Genomic DNA, 24,739 nt, shown 5'->3' with positions numbered 1-24,739 from the left:
ACGAGAAGGCCCTAATCCCTAGCAATGAAATAGGAAGCAGCCTCTGGGAGGGAATCAGGTACAGATGGATCTCCGGTGGGACCCCAGATGCAATGACTGCCCTTCTAAGAGTAATAAGAGAGCTGGCACTTCCTCTCTCTTTGTCACTTCAGGATGCAAAGGGACAAGATGGCTCTCTACAAGCCAGAGAGGGAGTCTTTGTCAAGAATTTACCAGATTGATACTTGTTCTTGGATTTCCCAGCCTTCATCTCTGAGAAATCTGCAACAGTGAAGCCAAATCATGATGAATTTTACCTACTCCAGAACTTTCTGGATCATTCATTTGAGTATCTGCAATGTACAATGTTCTTAAATAACTTTTTTTATCACACTGTTAATTATCTCAGATAATATCCTTTTGATTAAATATTAAGTTTCCCATTTTAAAGTAAAAATAAAGTTCTTGGAGTGGGGGAGTCTAAGTTCTCATGCATTTACTTCCTATATGATGCAAAATACAGTCTCTTGGACAAAGAAGACATGTGAGAAAGTACTTTACATTGATTAAATCAGAATTAATCTGATAGGACAGCAAACAAAATTGAAAATTTAGAATACAATTTTAAAAAGTCAATGCCATTGATTTCTATTGTGAAGACAGAATTTTGAACCCCCAAATCAACGTGTTAACTTAAGTACTTACTTCTTTAACTATCTGTGATAAAAATGTTATATACTAAGTAACAAATGAGTATAATTGAAAAAATAGGCATGTTTAATTCTTAAATAATTTAATGCAATTGGTTAATTTCCTTTTTGAATTATCCATATTTATTCACAACATTGGCAACTAACATTAGCAAATCAAGTAGGTAAGACTTTGATTAGCACTTAATTTAAAAAGTGCAAAAAATTTAAAAATCATCCTCAAATATAAATTCTCATCTTCTTTTTCCCCACTTATAAAGTAACAGGCCTACCATTATTTTAATTATGTATCATATGAAGGTAGAAATTTGAAATATCACTAACTGTTCAAAACAACTTTTTGTCCTACCTCAGTACACAAAAATGTCAGTTTAAATTGCTTTTGGAGACTGTTAGGATGACAAATTCCCAAATTTGATGTTTTACTAGTTGGTTCCTTTGCTATTGCTATTGCTGACAAAAATAAGTCTTTTAAGCAACAAAACAATTCAACTCACAATTTAATGAATTTCATGAATTAGTGAAAAATGATGCTAAGAAACTTTTTTTTTTTTTTTGCTTACAGTGTACATCTTTCTCTAGAAACACATTTTCAGAAATCTGCAAAACCGTGGTAGGCACACTGAATGCAACCTCAATGCTGCTGGATCTTGGGTATTGTCATTATCTACTGACATGATCTCACAAGCCCCATCTTGAAGAATATGCTCCTCTTTATTTATAGAGCCCATTTTTTAAAAAGATTTATTTTTATTTTTATTGGAAAAGCGGATATACAGAGAGGAGAGACATAGAGGAAGATCCTCCGTCCAATGATTCACTCCCCAAGTGAGCTCAACGGCCGATGCTATGCCGATCCGAAGCCAGGAGCTTCTTCCAGGTCTCCCACATGGGCGCAGGGTCCCAAAGCTTTGGGCCGTCCTCGACTGCTTTCCGGGGCCACAGGCAGGGAGCTGGAAGGGAAGCGGGGCTGCCGGGGGTAGAACTCGCACCCTTATGGGATCCCGGGCGTGCAAGGCGAGGACCTTAACCACTGCACCATCGTTCCGGGCCCTGTAGAACCCATTTTACATTTTTGAAATGAATGCAAGATTTAAAATAGGGAGAAGTAGAAGTAAAAATATTTTGTATGATATTGGAATAGGTAATGAATCCACATAACACGCGTTACCTGAGTCTATTTAAATGTGCTTTCACCTCCACAAATCTTGCTTAAAGAATGAATGATGATCTACTGACACCTCAGGCACTTCTGTGTGTTCCATTTGCAAGCTCATTCGCTTTATCTTGCCTATCTTCTATCTTGCCTAATGCATTCATATTACATCTTCAGCATTTCACGGTTTTTTTGGCAGCTTAGGAAGTTACAAGGTATTATTTTTTGGCAGCTTACTAGTTACAAGGTATTATGCATGACAACAAGAGATAAAGTACAATAAGAAGAAAACATGAGTGGGCCGATAAGTGAATAGCCCTGTAGATGTAGAATAATAAGAAGAGCAAAAATGTGGAAAAGTTTTCCTTGTCTTTCAGACTTCAAATCCACCATGCTGAATGGATTTTTATAGGGCATATACTTGTTCATGACCTCGGGTGTTAAGAAATTCTGTCATGTTTGAAAACTAGTCCCTCGTGGAGTCTGTATCCCTGTTAATAGCTGAAAGGTCAGTGGAGCTGCTAAACAGTTTGTATTACGGTCAGGGTGGCCGCGAAAACACCACCTGTTGCAAGAAGGCTTGGCAGCTGGGTCAACAGGCTCTGTGGGAATTTATCAACTCAGGGGGGCCACTTGCATAAAACTTTGACTGATGAGTGGGGACTAGACTGGCTCATTGGGAGAAAGTCGCTCCCATTATGTATGACTTTGTTTAGGGTGACAGAGCTGGCTGCTAGCTCCCGGGGACATATGCAAAGGATCAGCAGAACTGATTCCCCCACCCCCCTCAAGGGATTTTTTTTTTTTGTAGGGAAATACAAAGGCACTTTTTAGCATCCAGAGTAGTAAGGAATGAGATGAAGACGTTAAGAAAAAATAAATAAATAAAAAAGGAGCAGAAGTGGGGTCAGGGGTAGGAGTTATAGAAAAAGGCCGGAGGGACGGTTTTTGACATTGGTCACAGAGGAGTTTGAGATACAACATGTCTGTCAAACGACCTCTCAGCCTGGAATTTGCATTGTTAATTTATAGACCTCTTGAGGGATTGGTCTGTGTGTGACTTGATTGGGTAATGATAAGCAATATGCCAGAGCATGGTAAGAATGGGTACATTGTAAGCAAATCAACATAGTCAAGAATAATTTTGTTTTAAAAATCCCTGAAGAAATAAACACTGGAAACATTTCAAGATTTTTTTTTTTTTTGGAAAGTCATTTGGTTTAAGATCATTTGAAGCGACAACAAGAATAAAATAAAGAATCTTTTGTCAATGATGTGAACAAATTTGTGTTCTATAAAAATAAAGCTTGACAATTATATAAAGCCAGAATTCTTAAATTCTCCTTCTTCCCATCCCTACACCCCAGAGCATTTGTTTAATTTTGAGAAGATTTTCTAAACAGCAAGCATTGGAGGCAGGGCTTAGACATAGGGAAACCAAGTCTTAAAAAAGTTCTTTAAAGTTCTAAGAATACTTTTATCACAGTTTTGGAGCCAGGAAAAGTACCAAAGTTAAAGAGATCACCTGAAAATAACTCTGGGATGCATGGAATGTGTAAAGAATTCAATGCTTTAGAATGACTTAATTACCCTTACATCACCTCACAGAAATGAGGAAGGGATAGAATGTTCATCTCTACTCTTGAAATGAGCGCAAGGAACACAGTCTGGTGAAATACTGTTTGCAGGGACCCGACTGGAGAAGATTCAGAGACTACAACCGTCGGACTCCATACGCTGCCTGGGCATCTATTCTAAGGGCAAGATTCAGTGCAATAAACAAGATAGCCCACATCTGGTGTTCGGTGGATCTGGATCTATCTTTTCGGATTACTGGCTGAAGAGATGCCAGGCCAGGGCATGGGACCCATTGAAGCCACAGACTCCTGGGTTAGCTGAGCCCCCGTGGGCGTGGCCCTGACTCGATTCTAAACTCCACTCTGTCCTGAGTCACAGCTGTTTCACCCCTGAGGCTATTCTTCAAGTGTGGTCAATGTCCCAACTTGGAAGCAAAATTCATTCTTGTTTTGTTTCCTTAGGGAATCTGGTTTTCTTTACGTAAGGAGGGGCTGGATAAAACCTTAGGGAAATCTGATTATGCTGTTTTTTGAATTTGCATTATAAATAATATCTATTTTTTTTGTAAAAACAAGTTGTGTCACCATCCTTTTCTCAGGAGGTTGCCTACTGTAAGATTTATAATTTATGTAAATGATTGTGTAATTCATAGCCTTGTCCTTGCATAGTGAGGGTGATACTGAAACTTCATCTGCTTTTGCCAAAATAACTTAAAAGATATCACATATGGTTTCTAAATTTCTTTATGTGATGTGTTGTATGTCTGTGTAAGATAAAGTAGGAAAAAAACCCATTTCATCTGGAAAGAATGTAACTCCTACAACATTTACGATAGAATATAAATATTTTATAATTCAGTGTTTTTCTCTTCTACAGCCACAAGTTAACTGATGTATGAAATTGTTCTGAAAACATTATTTTAGCAAGTCTTGGGGCTTCTTCACCAGACTACAATTAGCCTAGAGTTTAATTTGGGTCAGTTTTTTGCTATAAAAAGAAATCCCTACATGTTGTTTTCTTAGTTGACAAAGTTCTTTCTGCCAGTTCTGCCTCAGAAGTTTTAGAAAAAAGTTTTGCTCTGACACAGACATCCTGAACATTACTATGCTAGTAATTAGCTCACGTTTCCAAGACAATCCCTTTCGCATACTTAAGTGTCTTCTTATGCAGAACTTCTCTAGGGAGAAATGCTATAATAATAAACGCTTGTGTTCAAATCGAAACAGCATGAGGCTCCCAACAAATGTTTATGAAAATATTTGCATTCTTATAGTCAGTTTATTTTGAAATTTATGCCTATGCCCGAGTGCAAGGACAGTGTCTTTGGGACTCTGTTCCTTCCCCCACCTTCTGAAAAGCAAACATAAATCTTAACCTTGGCCCCACACGTGACATAACTCACTAGCAACAGGCACCGTAATGAGAAGTCAGGCCTTCAGGTATGTCAGTTGGAGACCACCCTACTAGAGGAGGCCTCAGGAGCACAAAGCCAAGGTCCCTGATGGCAACGCTTGTAATTAGACACTAATAATGGATTGAAGGTGTAAAATTCACCTCCACTCACCAAGAGACTAAACAATCCAGCTGAATAGTGCAAGGCTTTTGTGAGGCCAGAGAGTTCATTACACTATTACTAGGAACCAGGCGAATGCCTATCAACTTTGACAACATAATGAAAGACCAATCACCATTCTGAAACTAATAATGTTGGATTGCAGTGAAATCCCTTTATATCATTATTAGGATGCTGCTATTGTATGAATTAACATCAGTTTAATTGTTTACTTTTAACTCTGCCAACTTGAACCACCTCCTGGGTGTCTGATTTTCCTTCTCATTCATTTCCTTGCTTTTTTTTTCAAGGAAGACATCAATTTTACACTCAAATAGGAAAAAATAAAAAAACCCTGTAGTGGATGCTGGGAACTTCTCTTCTTGTGATAGGAAATATGTGCTCTTAGAAAGAACACCATCAGCAAATGAAGTATGAGAAGTGATTCCACCAAGAGACCGTTTTTTAGAATGGATTACTCTCCTTTTCATCCTGCGGTGACCAATGTCAACCTATATTTGCCTCAGTAAAGTGTTTTGAGGTATAGAAAAGGGAAAGGAATTTCCATTTAATTGTGCCTTTTTCTGGGGACAAAATGCATGATTTACAACTTAAAAGTAACTTTTAAGAAATTGAGCCAAATCAATGTCTTTAGTACATTCATCACTAGGATTTATGCAAGATTAGAGTAAGTTAATGTACAAGGAATCTGAAACACGCTGCACGGTGTGGCGAGGGTCACGCAGACAAGGACACAAAGCTGTGTCTGTGAGACAGTACGTTTTGCTCTAGTTAGGTGTTTCTAAGCTTATGGCTAGGTCTAGTTGATGATAATTCAGATTTCATTCCTGAAATTAACAAGAGATTATTTACAATCTAAAATGATTGGAAAGCTGTGTGTGAATGAGAAGGTACGGTGTAGGGATTACTAGACTCCTTAAAGGACTGGAGCATTCCAACCCTGCTCTTGCTGAAGTGCATAACAACACACTTCTTCAGTTTTCCTGATTTAGTCACAGCAGTCTGCATGAGAGCCAATGCACATTTGGGTGGTTTTGAAATGATGCTCCCACGTTGAACTGCCAAAATCATTTAGCCTGATTACTTAACCAAAATCATACTAAGCAGCTATAAATGTCCACCGGTAAGTTTCCTGTTTTCTCAAAAATAAAGAGAGTTGATTGCTTCCAACCCCCAAGCCTAGTGCACTGCCTGGCACATGAGGGCTCTCCTGTAGCCTGTGTCTGATACCACGGTGACAACACTGCTCTGGGGGGAAATGCGAATGAGCACTAGAGTCCTGGGTGATGAAGTCTGGTCCCCCAAGGCTGAAGTGGAACAGCCTTCTCCACCCAGACCTGGGTGCATGGGGAAAGCAGAAGGGGTCCTCTAGGCTGATGCCAGTAGCAGTTACCCCGTCACTGATCAGAATAAATGAAAATTTACCTTGCAGAAGAACAGTAACTGACTGAAAGGAATCAAAAGAAAGCTCACCTTTTGGGGTCTACAATCTTGTAGAGTTTTCCATTGTGAGTCTGGGTCATGCTTTTACTGCTTGATAAAATATAGACTTCTCCTGTTGAAGAAAGAATCCGAAGTTAAGTCACAGCTTCACAAAGCCTTCCTTTCTAATGTCCTAGCAGTTATTACCTGAAGGTGCTTCAAAAAGTTCATGCAAAAATAGGACTGGAAGATAAATTAATCTTGGGGATTATTCTATCCAGCCACTGCACTGGCAATAAGTTAATCATGGTAGAAAAAGATTTTGAAAACCATGCATATGAAGGATCTTCAAAAATTCAGAGAAAATATGTATAAGGAAAAAACAACTCTATGCATGCATTTCAAAGGTTTTTGTGTCCAAATAAACTTCTCTTCTTAGTTTTTATTTTTTTCACAAATTTAAAAAGTGCCCTCCAAGCAGTGTCATCTCTGTAACTTTGTCTCTATAGGTCTGTCTCTCTGTCCGTGCTCAGGAAAATCACTTGCCCGGAGATACTGACAGATTACCACATCAATCATCATGGTGCGAATTCCAATCACCACTGTCACCTCCCACTACTATGGCAGCGGGGGCAGATAGCACGCCTCACTTGGATAGTGTCTGAGCTCTCGTGCCTGCGCCTTGTACTTGCTCTCAACACACCAAAGCGATCCACAACAACACATCACATTCCCATGTTTCAACACACTCTAGTGTCACTCAGAGCCAAAGCAAGTCTTGACCCAATGGGCTCTTCTGATGCTGCTGGGACCACACGGGTAACCTCTTCCTCGCTTTACTCCTCTCCATCCTTAAAGGATTCCACTGGATAACAGAAGCACATTCTAGTTCCAGGTATGGGTTGTCCCCATCAGTTTCACTTGTTTCTTTCCTATAAGTTTGTGATTATATATCGTCATTCCTGATCACAATATTTTAAGAAGACTTTCCTCAATACCCAAATTCTTTTTTCCTGCCAGATTTTTCTTTCAAGCATCTATTACCAATTGACCCACAGCATATTTTGATTTTAAATAAACTTTGAAAAAAAAAACAAACCTTTGTTTGTTTGTTTAGAAAGTCAGATATACAGAGAGGAGGAGAGACAGAAAGAAAGATCTTCCTTCCACTGATTCACTCCCCAAGAGGCTGCAACAGCCAGAGCTGGGTGGACCCGAAGCCAGAAGCCAAGAGATTCTTCCAGGTCTCCCACACGGGTGCTGGGTCCTAAGGCTTTGGGCCTTCCTCGACTGCTTTCCCAGGCCACAAGCAGGGAGCTGGTTGGCCATGTGGGATCCTGGTGCTTGCAAGGCGAGGACTTTAGCCGTTAGGTTATTGTTCTGGGGCCCAATCTTTGTTTTTATTGTCTTCCTCGTTTACAGTGCAAGTTTCATGACATCAGTTTAGATATTTCGTCTTGTTTTCTGGTGCTGTATTTCTAATAGCCACACAGAGCTTGGCACTGAGTAGCTAGCTGGTCATTAAAATACATTTGTAAAATACATGTGCATGGTTTGAGTTGGCCTCTATGCAATCTAGTTTTCTGCTAATGTGCCTGGAGGGTAGCAATCATGGCTAAGTACTTTGATTCCTGCCACCCATATAGGTTAGAGTCCCTGGCTCCTGGCCTTGATCTGGTTCAGTCCTAGCTACTGAAGGTTTCTGAAAAGTACCACAGTAGACAGAAGACCTTTCTGTCATTTGGTTTTCAAATAAATCAACATGTGTGTATATACATATGTGTATATATGTATATATAATGTGTTTAAAGATGCATTAAAATAAATATTGGGTGAGAAGAAAAAAGAGGGGGAAAGGAGAGAGAAAGAGGGTTAACTCCATAATTTTTGGTGCTAGGCTGTTTTTATGATGATGAGCTATAGCAGACGGGCCATCTGCTCAGGAGATTTCACCATTGTTTATTACCACCACTGCCATATAATTTATATACACAGAATGAATCACATGAATAGGGAATCAGAAACTGTTATGTATGATTATGTGTTTATATGGCTTTAAAGTGTATATTTGTTTCTTACTTAGGAAAGAGTCCTTGATTTAGTCTGTTTCTCTATTCCATTCTATTATTATGCATTAAGCACACTCAACTACTTTTCTACTTCTGCAAAGGTTGTTAAAAAAGAGGTTTATGCCCTGAAACATCAACATCATAGGAAAAATAAATATGAAGTTAAAAACAGAGGAATGTAAACAAAAGTATTACAATTTATTTTGTCAAGTACCTCATAGGGTTTAATCTCATTGAATTTTATAATACAGTCACTCTAATTTTGTAGTTAAAATACACACACACGCTAAACTCTCAAGACTTCTGTTTCAAGGGGTACAAAATGTAGTTATTCTCTTTTTTTATCCTCAATTAAATCCAAAAATTGTCACTAAAATATCATTCAGCAACAGTCTATTTTAATCAGGAGGTATATACAGAGAAGTAACTTTTGGAGAATCAAAGGTACCTATGCTTTATTTTTTGACTCAGTTTTCAATAGAACAAATCTTACACGTATACAGCCATCGGAGATGTTTTGCCCAGCAGTGGTGATGTTGGTAATGATGACTGACGATGAGACATTTGCAGTGCGGCCTGGGAATATCAAAAAGCCACCCACACATCTAAACATGTGTCTCAAACTCTGTGGCAATCTAGTTCTCTGTAAAATCAGAATCTGCCAGTGAAGTTGAAGCCACCTAACAGGATGTGAGGGACAAAAGGTATTTCTCTGTTTCCTTTGAGAAGAGTAGGAGAGTATCACGGAAGTTCAATATGAAATGTTGGCACAACAGGATGGAGTTTCTTTGCGGAGTTACACAAGTGGATTCAAAAGTTCATGGAAAATGGAACACTTATTTGGTGTAAAAAAAAACTTGAAACCCAGGTGTATCTTTTTCATAATCCATATTTTCCAAGAACTTCCGAGGCTCCCTCAGATTCTGTGCCACTGCTGTATGTCTTATGAGGTTAAAGAGTCTGGGTCTGAGAAAGTGAAAGGCTTGGAACTGTTTTGATGAGCTCTTCCTTTCATATAAGAAAACCAAATCTGAACTTTTAAGGACATGTTCTGATTTGCACAGGAAACATACTCTGCTTCCTTTATTCCTAGAAAATCCTCTCAAAGGCTAAAGGAGCATAATAGACATGGCTTGCTTCAGCATTGTTCAACGAAGATAGTCTCTATAAAAGTAATGTTTATTCCTGTAATTTTAAATGTTACAGCACAAAATATTCACTCAGATGGATCACAATCCAGTTTCAATTTTCTCTTTGGTTGTTACGCTGCATTCATTTGGCTGAACATGCCAAAAAATTACTATTTGTTATTTCATAGGTCTTCAATAAGAAGATAATTTCTATTCCATTGTAAAGATCTATAACTCAGATTGTTTCATATCCCAGAGGGGGGAAAAAGTAAATAAAGGATGAATTTCAGCTTCCAACAAAATTTTTATTTATTCGAAGAGATGTGGATAAGACGAAAGGGTTTCAGAATGAGATTAAGAAGAAATTATTGTGATGCATAATAAAAAATATCAGTACTCATTTAAAAATTCTCCAAGAATCAAAATTTCGAGGCTAGTGCAGTCAAGCCTACACCTTCGGTTTGGCATCCCATAGAGGTGCTGGTTTAAGTCCCAACTGTTCCACCTCAGATCCAGCTCCCTGCTAATGTACCTGAGAAGGTAGTGGAAGATAGCTCAAGTCCTTTGGCCCTGCACCCACTGGGGGACTCTGAAGAAGCTCCTGGCTTTGGATCAGCCCAGCTCTGGCCTTTTTGACCATTTAGGGAGTGAACCAGCAGATGGAAGATTTTTTTCTTTCTTTCTTTCCCTCTAAATCTGTTTTGTGAATAAAAATTTTTAAAAATCGTCAACAAATTGAAAAATTCTCATTTATTCTTACTTGCTGTGTTTCTGTTTTTAATAATTTTAGGAATCTAGGAAAGGAGTAAGACATAAAGACACCCCAGGGAAAGAATATGTTCTATGTTTCACACCTCTGTTAGGTTGTGTGTGCTTCAGGTGGCATTTCCAACCAATGTTATTCTTCAACACAGAACAAAGCCTCTTGCACAAGGGAGCAGGGATAGAACTGAACAGGAATGATATGTACCATACCTAGCTCATCTTCTCCGAATCCAAGGATGTGACCTGAAAAGTAGCCCCTACAGGAACCACCAGTCCCAACACAGAGCGGTTTCTCTTGCCATTGCTTGGTCACGGGACTTTGCTGGAGAGTTAAGAAATTCCTACAACAAAAGCATAATCAGAAACTCACAATGAAAGCAAGCTTTTTTTTGTTTCAAAGAATAAAATGTTTTAACATAAAATTTATAATAAATGATTGATTTGTCACAGATCTGACTTCTAAAAGGGATGGTCATATAGCTGGTAATGAGTGAGTACTGTGAAATTCCCACATGCAGAGAAAGCAGCTAAAAAGAGCATTCCATTTGGAAGGGGCATTCAAACTAGCTGAGTATGAGAAAAGTCCTCCCTCTTATATCCCCTCCATGTCTAGAATTTCCACTTGGCCATTAATCAGAGAGAGGGACAGAGGAGGAGCACGAGGTAAGCATATTTTGCTTTCTTTGTAGCAACCAAGTGTATCAGCTGTCATATGCCTGAAATGCCAGCAAGTTGGGAAAAAATGCTTCACATGTTTTTTTTTAATAAAAATCATTATTATTATTTTATTTAAAAGTCAGATACACAGAGAGGAGGAGAGACAGAAAGAAAGATCTTTCCTCTGCTGATTCATTCACTCCCCAAGTGGCTGCAACAGCCAGAGCTGGGTGGACCCGAACCCAGAAGCCAGGAGCCTCTTCTAGGTCTCCCACATGGGTGCAGGGTTCCAAGGCTTTGGGCCGTCCTCAACTGCTTTCCCAGGCCACAAGCAAGGAGTTGGATAGGAAGCAGGGCTGCTGGGATTAGAACTGGAGCCCATGTGGGATCCCGGTGCGTTCAAAGCAAGGATTTTAATCACTAGGCTATTGTATCGGTTCCAAAAAATTTATGCTTCATCTGATTTTGCAGCATTCTTATCCTATAAAGCGCATTATATTCTGTTGTTCCAAGTCCTGAAAATTAGGCCAAAAATAAAAATCTCAGCATTCTCAAAAATGTTTTAAAAATGTTTTATGTAACTCACATAAAGCAACAGTTTTCCAAGGATTCAATGTCAAGGTAAAATCATGTAGAAGATGAAGGTAAGAGCCTAAAGACCTAAAGTTTACTGGAAGTCTTTGTTGCCCTTACAAATCATTTTGTGAACTCAATCAAGCCTGTTAACAAAGTTAGAGCTCTTCGAAATCAACCCCTCACAAAAGTGGATCTAATATTAACTCATAATATTTATGTGTGTTTTTGGTCTGAAGAGAGACAAATTATTTACATATTTTCTGACAATAAATATGTCATTTGGTGGATCAAGCTGTGGTATCAGGAAACCTTACCCATTACGGTCTCCAAACACATAGCTTCCATATAGTCTTTCGGACTGGCAGCCTCTGTACACAAATCCCCCAACCAAAGGACCATTACTGAATGGCTTGAATTCTAGAAGGGATGGCTCACTTTCTGGAAAGAAACATAGAATTAGAGAAATGAAACTATTTTTATTGGCCCAACAACAGACTCCAATAGAGCAAGCAAAAATTATTATGAATTTAACTCTGAAATGTGTTCCATGATGTAAGAGATGGGTCTTAGCCACTGACATCTAGTGACAATCGTTAGTCTTTGGTGCAATAGTATCAAGCTTAAATGTCCTTGAATGGACATCCGGATACAGATTAAACACATGAGAACCGGGGCTGCTACTGTGGCTTGGCATGTTAAACTTCAACCTCACATACAGACTCAGTTGCCCTACTTCTGATCCAGCTCCCTGCAAATGTTGCCTGAAAAAGCAGTGGAGGATGACCCATTTGCTTGGGCCCCTGTGTACACACAGGAGACCCAGAAGTTTCTGGTTCCTGGCTTCTGGAAGTTCCTGCCCAGCCCTGGCTATTGCAGCCATTTGTGAAGTTAACAAGCAAATGGAAGATCCCTCTCAAATCCTTCTCTCTGTAACTATGCCTTCCAAATTAAAAAATGCATATATCTAAAGCAATATGAAAAAGAAAGAAATGATATCTGCTCTGCAAATCTTTGCTATTATTATTATTATTATTCTTTTATAGTAGTCAAGATACCAAGTTTTCAATGAAATTAGAGATTAGAGTCTGGATATTCTAGGAAGTTGGAATTTAGATATTTTGCAAATCAATGTATTTATACCATAACAATTAAAAAATTAGTTTTAAAATATTTATAGACCAAGCCAGACTTTTATCAAATTATATAAAATGTTTAAAAGCTAACACTTTAATGAAAATGAAAGCACAGCACATACAGTCTTTAAAAGCATATTTTTTGTGTATGTAAGAAAACCGTCACTTCATCAAATGATATAGCCCTTTAAACTCTTTGAATTGTTTTGTTCATAGTGGTATGTGTTTCACAATGTATTCTATCACTTCCTTTTGGATATCATGTGTATGGTCACCTCAATCTTCTCACGTGTGCCATTAAAGACTTGAATATAATTCCAACAGAAATGCTCTACAGCTAATTGTGAATTAATCTGAAGTGTACTTTTACATCTTTCATACCACGTACATCACTATCAACAGGCAGTGTTTTATGCAAAATCTCACGAGAAAACATATGCACTGTAAAGTGCTCTGCCCCTCCTTTGTGACTATGGTGATTTCTACATTACAAAAAGTAGAAAAGATGAAACATCTTAAACAGCCAGCCCTTTGAGATGCAACAGGGCTGGAACTCTGAAGCGAAGCTGCTCAGGCCCCAGTGGAAGCCCTGCCACAACATGCTTCTGCGCCTCACTTTCCTCATCTGTACGCTGTGGCTGGGGCCAGCACCCATTACATGAACTGCTCCAGAAAGGAAATGCAGAGTGTATGGACTGCTTCTACGAGGCCTGGCTCGTCATGAGAACTGTGGGCATGATTTAAAATTCACAGAAGTAGGACCGTTAACACTGTAACTGGTTTTGGCTGGACTATAGAACTCAGTTGAATCTACAGATATGGTCAAAATTCCATTGAGCTGGTGGTTTATTACATTTTTTTTTCAAACCACATTTTTCTTTGGTTTGGCTTTTATGACACATTACCCCCCCACACACATAAATACCTGAAAAAAAAAATAAAGTAAAATAACTGAATACCACATGAACTAACACAGCTGCTTCATTCCTGGTGCTAAATAAATATCTGGATTGAATGAGCAAATAGAAGCAGCAATCAACTTAATAATCTTAATCTAGTGTGTTCCCTCGATCATAATAATATTTGAAATATTGCTTCCTTCAAAAGGAATACATTCTAAAATGTTAAAAAATACTGAGTGTTTTACACTTAATTATTATCCAACTTTCCACATGTGCTCTCTAAATATTCGGGTAATCATGTTATTAAAAATAATGTTTAAATCTTCCATTCCCACAACATGCTCTTACAGGTCGATGACTTTGTTTTCTTTAAAATAAATCGCTTTTTAGAAAATTACATTCTTATTTAAAGCACTTGTAATTTTCCTAATTGCTGAGACTGGTATTGAGAAATTTCTTACCTTTACCACTCGTTTTTCCTCTTTATATAAGGTGTTAGGACAAGTTACCCCTTATTATGTTAAAAAACAGAACAGAACAAAACAAAACAAAACAGAAGCTATTCCTCCTGATTCTGACCTACCAAGAATCACTGAGTCTGAGGGAGGTAATTAACCCAATGGGACCCTTAGGGCTTGTAGGGGTCACTGGATCCTGAAAGAATGAGCCATTTACTCCATCACCACCTGGGCCAGTGTTTTCTTGCTTCCAAAATATTCCTTTTGGAAGAAATCATATTCTCTTCAATTACAAACTAAAACAAAACCCAAAGGTACAGCAAAATCGGCAAATGAAGCTTACCATAATCTTTCCCCTTGATTATCTGTAGGATTCTGGCTGAAGATCTGTTTTTGCCGTTGGAGTCTGTACAGAGGATGGTTAAGTTGATGTTGATGTCAGTGTGATGTCGATCCACGGCACATCTGCACAGGAGAGGGGGAGGACACCCATTAGTTTCCACAGAGGTATCTTCCAGTCTAAGGCTGGAGATTCCCGACAGAGGAAGCTACCCTCTGTGGGCTGGCAGGGATCCTCTGGGCAATTTAGTTTGGATTTTCCAGAAACCACTGAAGGAAACATCCTGATGTATTTGTTGACTCTGCTGAAGCTTAATGCTCTCTGGAGTGTGTTTCTTAGTTTCTCTTAGTGTCTCCCCCTGGTATGAATAGGCACTCTGTCCTAAGATATTTACTGGTGTGTTGTCAAGGAATTACCACCTATATGGCACATTGGTTAAGTATTATAAGTAGAATCAGTGTTTCTGTTGAGCAGCATCTGCATGTGTTAGACTCGTTGTAGTATTGGTTTTGTGTTTCTTACATCAGTTGCTACTTTCTAAAGCCTAAATTGCTCCAACAAAGAAAAACATGTGCTTCCACAGGGGGTAGCGGCAAAGCTGATCCCCTTAACCTTTGGGGCCCTTTAGACTGGCTCTGTCTAAATATTTTCCACCTCTAACCTGGAAACTAGACTTTCTCTGTGACTTAATACTGCTGACTGTAAGGTCCATGAGGGCAGGGCCCATTTCCAAGTATATCTCTGCATTCTTATAATGTAGGAAAAAACCCCATAATAATAATAATCATTCAGTATTTGTTGAATATTTAAGGCAGTGAGGAACTAGGCATTGAGGTTTGGAATAGGGAATTGATTGAGCTGAACCAGTAAATTTATAAAAATTATTCATTTGAGAGAGATTGACAGAGTTCCATCTGCTGATATACTGCTCAGATGACCACACTGCTTGAGCACTGAGAGCTGAAGCTTCAATCCAGGGCTCCCACAAGGATTGTAGGAGTCCAACATTTTGGGCAGTCACCATTGCCTATCAGGGTCTACATCGACAAGAAGTTTTAGGCAGGAGCCTGAAACAGTTCTAAATCCACATACTGCAACATGGGCTCTGAGAGTCTGATACAGTAGCTTAATTGCTAGGCCAAACCCCTGCTCTCATATAGGTTAATTTTTAAGAAAAGGTAGAAAGCATGCTTACATTATCTTTAGGTTTCTCAGCCTTGGACATGTTGATGTCTTAAGCTAGATAACTCTTTTGGAGGGGACGACCATGGGAATTTAAGATATTAGTAGCTGAGCTGGTCCCTACCCAAGAGGTGATAGTAACATTACTTCCCCATCCCCACTCTGCTCCGTTGGAAAAACCAAAAATATTTTTTGACTTTGCCAAACTTCCTCGGGGGGCAGATTCATTGCATAGCAAATCACTGTTTAAGGCTGAAAAAAAAAATTTAATTACTTGAAAACAAAATAAAGCCATTGGGGCTATTAAAGAAATCAATTAAATAAAGAAATTAAGTACATTAAGAAATAAGAGAGTAGGTGCTGAATCTCAAGAGCCCCAAGAATCATGTAGCAACTCTGAAAACAAAACAAGACATTGTTAGTTCCAGATGATTTTATTTGTCATAGGAAAACAATTAGCCTGACCTGTCAAAGATGGGTTCCTGGTTCTGTAGCAACACTCCCTCCACAGTGCTCTTTCAGTGATTCACATTTGGCAATGCCTGGCAGGAATGGGACACACTCAACAGCCACTTAAGGTGGGACTGAATCTACAGAAGGTGGGAGAACAATCTTACTTTCCTTTTGAATATGGAGACTACTATGACAAAGAAAAGTTTGACTTGTTTCCATTAAAAAACAACTCTAGGGCTCTCAGGGGTGGGCTGGCTGGGGCTATGAGCCCTGGTCCACCAGGAGCTATCTGGCCCTTCTCTGCATGAGACACTGTGATGGCAGGAAGATGTCACTAGCCACTTGTCTGAATCCATGGAAGGTACAACACCAACAATAATGGTTATGTAAGCTGTGGACTCCAAGGGGTTGTGATGTGTCAGTGTTGGGTTATAACAAGTGTGCTATTCCACAGGGGCAACGCTGTGGGAGAGGCTTTGCATGTGTGAGTAGAGGGACTATGTCATGAAGGTCTGTACCATCTGTTGAATCAAAACAATATTTGAAAGGCAGGGTTAGAGAAGGAGAGAAAGAGAGAGAATCTTCCATCACTAGTTCATTCCCCATATGGTCACAACAACTGGGGCTAGAGCTGAGCCAGGCTGAAGGCAGGACTTAGAAATTCCATCCCTGGGTTGTCAGGGACAGAAGCAGCAGAACTGCTGCTTTCCAGGCACAACAGCAGGGAGCTAGCTGGATCAGAAGTAGAGCCCTCCTATGGGATTCTGGCAGCAGCTTAACGCACTATGCCACAATGGCAGCCCCCATTCTGCCAAATTTTGTAGCGAACCTATAGCTGATCTAAAAAATCGTCTATCAACAAAAGATACCAGGGAACTAGTGCAAGCTACCCCTCAGAGCACTGCTGAGGAGCTTTGAGGGGATAAGTACATACTTAGTTCAGAACCATGCAGCCAGGTGCTTAATAACAGTGAACCAACACAGGCTATAGCTTCCTCTCTGCTTTATTAAATCTTCTCCTTAAAACACTCTGGGAAGGTGGCAGAATATAAATACTGATTTTTCCTTCAGCCCTCTGCCTCCAGCGGAGGTTAGGACTGACTGGGCATCTTGCCACAAAGCAGAGCTGTGAGGCACCACGGCCCGTGTTTCTGGACTGAGGTTTAGGAGCCCCAGGAAGACGGCGAGAAGGCTCCCGTGGGATTGTGGTGACTCAGGCTGCTCGACTTCAAAGTGCTGCTCTGTGGTGATATCTGTGAGTTCTGAGCTATAGGAATGGAATGTGACAGTTTCCTCCACATCCTGAACCCACCTTAAGTATTCCCTGTCGCGCAGATTTTAAGATCTGCTGAGATGCCAAAAAGGAAATGAACTGTAGACTTCGGCTTTGATGGAGGGGAGATGAAGGGCATGAGGGATTATAAAAATAAAAAGTTTGAGAAATATTCACCTTACACATAGTGAACACTCAATAAACATTAAATAGCAATAATAACTTAGCCAGTAAATGAATGAATGTGGCCAGATACTCCTTAGTAGGAATAACCGACCACAGACTGGATGAGGCTTTCATCGTGCAGCTTGGAGAATATACTTCACAGAATTTTTAAAGTGTGCCCCAGATTTCTCACTCTACTTATTTCTTAGTTTTCCTTTCTTCCTGGTTCATTTTAATACAGCAAGCAATCATTAGACGGTCTTTTGGCATAATATTTTTGAAGTACAAATAATGTTAACATTCAGCTCAGTGCCATCAAACTGAGCATCATTATCCTGTGTTCAATGAAGCTGTGATAACAATTTTAATTTATTTAAAACCCATGAGATATGAGGCACTAATTATTCTGCTTCACGCACAGAATTTTATTTCACCAGTATAGCATCCTTGCAGGGCAGTCATTAGCAACCCCCACCCCCCTCCATCTAGGATTTGAATGTGTCCCCCTAAATTCACATACTGGAAGCCTGATATACAGGACAATAGTGTTAAGAGGGGCACATTTGGGACCAGCATGGTGTAGCAACAGGCTAATCCTCCCCCCTGTGGCATCAGTATCCCATAAGGGTGGCAGCTCATATCCTGCTGTCCCATTTTCAGTGCAGCTCCTTGTTTACGGCCTGGGAAAGCAGCACAGGCTGGTCTAAGACCTCAGGTCCCTGTGCCCATGCAGGAGACTTGGAGGAGGCTCCCGTTCCTGGCTTTAGATTGGCCCTGCTTTGGCCATCACAGACGTTTGGAGAGTGAACCAGTGGTGATATCACCTTCGGCCTCTGCCTCCAGTGGAGGTTAGGACTGACTGGGCATCTTGCCACAAAGCAGGGGCTGCAAGGTTTCTAGACTGTTTCTAGACTGTGTTTCTAGACTGAGGTTTAGGAGCCCCAGGAAGACGGCGAGAAGGCTCCTGTGGGATTGTGGTGACTCACCTCTATCTTTCCTTCTCTCTCTGTAAAAGTCTGCCTGTCATATATATATACATGTATATACATATGTATATATATATAAAGAGAACTGTTTAAGAGTTGATTAAGTCAGGAGTACTCTGCTATCCTGAATGGATTAATGTTGCTACTTCCAGACTAGGTTCCTGATCAAAGGATGGGTTGGACCCTCATCTCTCCCCTCTCTTGCCCTTTCTTGCCTTCTCACCTTCTGCCCTGAGACAAGGCCCTAACCAGAGGCTGCACCATCCCCTAGGACACGCCTGGCTCCAGAATAATGTGCTAAGTAAACTTCTACTGTGCATGAATTCTCTGGTCTGTGATATTTTGATATAGTGGTGCAAAAATGACTAAGACAATGAATAAATTAAATTGGAGAGGGGCTTAAGGGAATACATGCAAAGGTTTATTGTCTCAGAATGATTCAGATTGAGGTTTCAGTCATTGACCCTCACCCACCAGTATCTAATAATAAAGATTTCAGTGGTCTCAGGGACCTCCTCTCTAGGAATGTGACCTGCTGGAAGACATTTTCACAATCTGCTTCACACATCAAAAGAAGGAGACGTTCTCATTTGGGTAGTGACCTGGTATGATCTTAGAGGCACAACATGGAGACAACCCTTCAGTGGACTGTGACCTGACAGCCTCTTTCCTTTCCAAGTTCTGGAACCCCAGCCTGGCTTTAGTATAGGGGAAAAGATGCACGGGTGTTCTTACCTGCCTGGGTCATGCAGCCCATGGGCAAAGACCTCAGGGGGCTGGTTGGTACTGTTGAAGTGCGGGTTACTCCTTGGTATGGCGTAAGGCACGTTGCACATGTCTGTGTCCACGTCCAGCCTCAGCACCGAGCCTGTGAAATCACTGAGAGATTGGAGGACAGTTGTTAAGTGTTTCATGTTCCAGCTGTATACTGTACCTAAGCTAAATGTGCAGAGGTTTCTCTCTGGATTAAAGAAGCATCCCTTATTTGACACAAAATTGAAACCAAATTGTTTATCATGTGGAATGAAACCAGGGATAGCTGATTCTCCATGAAGTTAGATGATGGCCTGTGGTCTAAGTAGTACCCTGCTCTTTGCATTTGAATTCCTCTTTTTTTTTTTTTTGGCCATGTCTCCCGTGCAGACATGCTGAGAGGTAGCATGAACAGGCTAACCTGCACCTGTAGTCTCAGTACTGGGCACAGCAGAGGCAGCCCCTACAGCATAGAACCATACAACCATATCTCATTTCAGGAGAAAAGAAAACATCACACCAGCATATTTGTGAATTATTTCTCATTGTATGGATGCACACAAATAACCAAAGTTACATATCTAACCAAGATGATGCCATTCCATGATGGCTCTCAAATGTTTGGCTCTGATCCTTTTTCCTGGCACTTGGCCCTTTTCTCCATGCAGAGAAACCTGCCTGCTGTCAGCCTCTTTACCTTAGTCCATCCATTTCTTCCATGTCATCCAATGTGATCATTCCATCACCCAGGATGATGTACAGAAATCCATCAGGGCCAAAGAGCAGTTGTCCTCCCAGATGCTTTCTGTGGAGTTCCGCAACTTCCAGAAATACTCGGGCTGTTCTTAAGTCAACTTGATGGGGATTTTTTCTGTATCACAGGGAGGAAGCAAAATCAACATATGAGGTTTCCAGCATCATATGCAGGACACAAACAGGGAAGCAAACATCAAACATCTGGCAGATAATTCAGGAAACATACAATAGAGATGGGGCTACTAAAAATGACAGACAATTGACATGGTCTGCTAAGTCATGGAAGTAACCTTTAAGTTAAAAGACTACAGAAAGTGCCAGAGCTGTCGTTTTTCTCAATTTCTGCTAAAGACACACATGGATTTTAAGTTAGATGGAGATTATGGCTTAATGATGTCTTAGAAGCTAATCATTTGTAACCCTGAAGCAAAAAGTTTATGAGGCAATGATGAGAAAATAAGATTAAAGAAGGTATAAGCTTCAGTGCATCTCGGTGATACCTGGATACTGTGTATTCCACAACTCTAAGAATGTGGTCGTGAGGCCCAATAGCCCATCGTTCTTGGTTGGTGGTATAAGACACATACAGCTTTCCATTTTTCTTGTAATTGGGATGGAATGCGAGGCTTAGCAGTCCTCTTTCATCTCCTCCCTGCAGTCAAATGAAAAACACAAAGAATAGTGAAGTTAATTATGTTCTTTATTGTGTTTCAACTGGAACCCCGAAAGAGTCTCTGTCTTTCTTCTGGATAATCTTTGCTCAACCCCTTTTCTTTTCTCCCTTGCCTACTGCACAAAAAAGGATTATAAAACATTTCACTTTGTGGAACTCTGTAAGGGTTAGAACAAGACAATTGTCTTGTGTGGCTATCTATGCGCAAGAGTCTTACACCACTTTTGTCAAGTGATTTGTGTATATAATCTTGGGACACTAGGAAGACAAGTTTAAGTGCTGGGAGGAATTCTTTCCTGGGTTACTAGGTTGCTTGTAGTTCAAGAGAGACAAATAAAAAAGTTCATAATCAACAGTCACTTTTAATCCAAGTCTCCGAAACCTAAAACACAGTGTGGGCTGCCAGCTCCCACTGTCTTGGCAATATGTTTAGAAAACAGTTAAATTGCTTGTGTAATATGTAAACCTTTGTTTTACCCCGGAGGCATCTACTTCAGTTGTCACAACCATGGTGGTCTGTTCATCATTGCGAGGTAACAGGCAGCCTTGGCCTATCTGTATTGAAATGAGGAATTTTCACGCCCCCCTTCCCTGCATAGGGTTTGTTCTTTACAGAGGACGATGATGCGAGAGGGGAGCTCCAGGTCAAGGCTGCAGTAGAGGTGGGAGAAGCGCTAGAGGGGAAAGCGGACATTAGGAAATAAGAGAAAAATCCCAAACAACTTTCTTTTGTTATTATATGAATGTCAAGGATTGTATACATTAGACATGCCAAATGCTATAACAATTAAAACATCATCATGTTCTTAAATAGAAAGGCATTTTATCTTTATTTTCTGCTAATTCAGTCTGTTGAAATTTAATATGGTCTCAGTATGTTTTATCCCACAAGTAGGCTTGGAATTTCTAGCAGGAAATCAAAGTATGTAAAATTATCCAGATGAGACTGAAAAATTTGCATTGTAGCAAGCCAGGGAATACTTTCTCTGAAGTCTGACAGGTTACCCGCAGTGGTGAAAAACATGACACAGACAGTGAATGCTACAAGTACCCGTAACATTATTTTCTTTATTCTGTTCAATATCACCACCTCTGTGAAGGCAAAAAGCTATGAGAAAAGGAGTCCTTCTGGCGTGTTAGAGGAGGATGGAAAAAAAAACAAGCTTAACACTGCCACTTCTTAACAATGTTGCACAAAATCATGATTAGTAATGGAAGAAATCATGTTTTTATTCCACAAAATAGCTTGTGTTACTAGCAGAGAACTGTTTGCAGTTCGTATTCCACATGGATTTGAGATTTACAAGTTTTAGGCATAGAAGTTCACTTTTAATAAACATTGTTTGATTTGTTTCCTGGCTTAAACTAAATTGCTTTTAGACATATACCATCCAATGTGGCAACATCCAAACTTCGAGAGTGTGTAAATAATTAAGTAGTTGCAGATAGCCCAGATATTTCATGAATTATTACTCCGATGTCAAAAAGTCAACCTTTCTGCACATTACAATCTGCTTAATTTTAATTTTAGTTGTAAGGATGAGCCTCCAATGACTATGATTTATGAATGAGCCTTTGTATTTTGGATTATCTTGTTATGATTGCTTTAGTATTGGCTGGCCGTTACTGTTTTTCTTCTATCTTCATTAAGTAACTATCTCTTGGCTCTCTTGTACAATGTTGGAAGCTTGCATGTGTAACTAAGATTTGATTGTGGAAGCAACACTGCACATTGAAAGCTCTTTGATGAATTGTACAAGGAGGCCAGGAGTGGGATTTAGTTGGCAATTAATTTCTCTCGTGAATATATTTCCCTCTAAAGCTGTGAGTGCAGGTTAAGTACTACATGCCCACTTCACAAGTGTTTGTGTTCCATCCTAAGAAGCTATTGTTGAACATAATTCTTAGGAGTTTTCAATCAGATCATCTGAAATACAATTTGAATTGGATAGCAACATGGTTTAAAACTGTGTTGATTGTGGCTTGGGAATGAGAAATGTAGAATTAAGGCATTGTAAAGGAACAGAGGGGAACAGAGATTTAAACGAATCCAGAAGTGATAGAAGACAATTGTTCATTTCAGAGATACACATATTATATGAATACTTTTGGGGTTTTGTTGATATTTACTAAAGTCTCAAACAAGGAAACAGGATGAAATACGTGAATGATGGTGAGCAATCAAGAAAGACAATGTTACATTATAAGGTTTACTTTTAATTAGTACATGATCTCTCTCATTTTAATCTTTTTCTAATACACATCCAGATTCAAAGCAATGCTCTCTGGTTGGCTCAGAAACTTGCTTAATCAAGTCATCTCTGAGAAATACTTCCATAATTAAACTGACAAAATATTTAATATATTATGCAAGAAGCCTAGACTGTCTCACAAAACTAGCTATTAAATTTATACATCAATGTTCAGAGAATAAGAGTGACAGATATACTCTTGCTGTGCCAAGAGATTGAAGTAGTCATAGACTCACATTTCACTGGAGCTGGCCTGCAGAATTATGTTGTCTATTTAATTAAAATATGTTGCTGCCAAATCATGATTTAACTATCCAGTGCAAACCTATTTTTGAAGTTTTCAAGATCTGTATGAAAAAAAATGTACTGCTTGGGTGTTTGAAGAGTTAACTTTGGAACAGGGTCAGGTACAGGCCAAACTACCAGAAACACGACCAGACATTTAAGGCCCCCAGGCTCTGTGAGGTCACTTTTACTCAATTGTACACCAGGCCACTATCCCAGAGTGAGAGCCTGAATGAGAGTGCTTCGAGTGCCGACTGGCCCGTAAGCTAGCCTTCTCAGCCTTATCTCAGCTCTTTGTCTACAATTTCATTCTGCACCCTAACTCCATAGGCTTCCTTTTTCTGTTCCTTCTGCTTCAAAATCTGATGATACAGCTTCATAGGCTGAGCAGAATCAGCAGGGTTCTAGTGCCAATGTCACTGACCCCTCTGCCTCCCATCCTCTCTCATCATTACATGTGGCTTCATGGCTCAGTGTGTGGAACCATGCACTCCTTCCAGAAATGTCAAATTAGTGAGCCGAATCTAGAGAACATCTGGGGTTAGTGTGCCTCCAGTGACCAGTTGAGCCAAACTGGCTTATGATGGAGAATTTAATAGAAGGGCAAATGGAAGATTCATGGTCCAGAAAGCCACGCCTTTCTAAAAGAACTTGACCCCTAACAGTATGCTTTAGAGAACTGTTACCCAACATCTGAAATGTTTATCCTTTCCTATGTGATAACCAGGGCTGTTTCCAAGGATTCACATTACACATTGTATTTCATTATTCATTCTGAACACTTGCTGTGCATGTTGTGTTTTTGGGAACGCACAGAATTGCTAGAGTCAAACTGAAGCCAAATGGGCAAGAAGTAATTTAGCAAAGATATCTGACGCTTTTTGTGTCTGGGTACTTCTTCTGCCTGGAGCCTCAACCAAGCATCACAGGTTCCCATGAGACCCCCACTGCTCAACTTGCTCAACAAGACATTAACATCTGGACAGTCCCAACTCAAGCTCAAACAACTGCTCAGACTCAAACAATGCTTTGAAAACAATGTCCTTACACATTATGGAACCTCGGGGATGGGCCAATGTTTCAAGATAAAGCATAAAATCCTCACTGGGCCATTTTAATAAGCAGCTGACTGTCTACCACTTTAGTAGTGTGCAGCTTTTAGGAGCAATTTTACTGGGTCCACAGCCAAAGGCAAAACCTCAATGCCAAGAGTACTGGAAATGTCAATGTAAGATCAACACTGATCCATTCTTATAGTTTGGGATAGAGATGATTACAGCTCGAATCAATTAACTAAGAATATTCCTCTATGTTGGGTATTATCAAATATCTATCTGAAGAATTTACCACAAACTTTATGCTTTGAAACAATACTTTTGCTTTTAATCGTGGCCTGTAGAATAGAGCCCAGCATGGCCTTTGCCAGCTAACAATGTGCTGTAGAGCCAAGCTCTTTCCTAGAGGCTCCAGAGGGTAATTCGTTTCTTTTTGCTTTCCCAGTAGATAGAAGCCA

General features: G+C 39.9%; 1 protein-coding gene across 1 annotated transcript in view; it reads right to left on the bottom strand.

Moving 5' to 3' along the window:
* LOC121147410 (hedgehog interacting protein) overlaps window positions 1-24,739 on the bottom strand; it is an 88,882-nt gene that overhangs the window by 9,254 nt on the left and 54,889 nt on the right. The window contains exons 5-11 of the mRNA XM_040967259.1: window positions 20,517-20,668; window positions 19,958-20,131; window positions 19,243-19,386; window positions 14,452-14,573; window positions 11,930-12,053; window positions 10,593-10,723; window positions 6,470-6,551 (exon numbers count right to left, since the gene is read on the bottom strand). Of these exons, the coding sequence (XP_040823193.1) occupies window positions 6,470-6,551; window positions 10,593-10,723; window positions 11,930-12,053; window positions 14,452-14,573; window positions 19,243-19,386; window positions 19,958-20,131; window positions 20,517-20,668 (929 nt within the window). The remainder of the gene's footprint in view (window positions 1-6,469; window positions 6,552-10,592; window positions 10,724-11,929; window positions 12,054-14,451; window positions 14,574-19,242; window positions 19,387-19,957; window positions 20,132-20,516; window positions 20,669-24,739) is intronic.

This window comes from Ochotona curzoniae, unplaced genomic scaffold, assembly GCF_017591425.1.
Source record: "Ochotona curzoniae isolate NIBS_2020 unplaced genomic scaffold, NIBS_Ocur_1.0 scaffold_4506, whole genome shotgun sequence".
Lineage (NCBI taxonomy): Eukaryota > Metazoa > Chordata > Mammalia > Lagomorpha > Ochotonidae > Ochotona > Ochotona curzoniae.
This window is presented reverse-complemented; position numbering and strand designations above follow the sequence as displayed.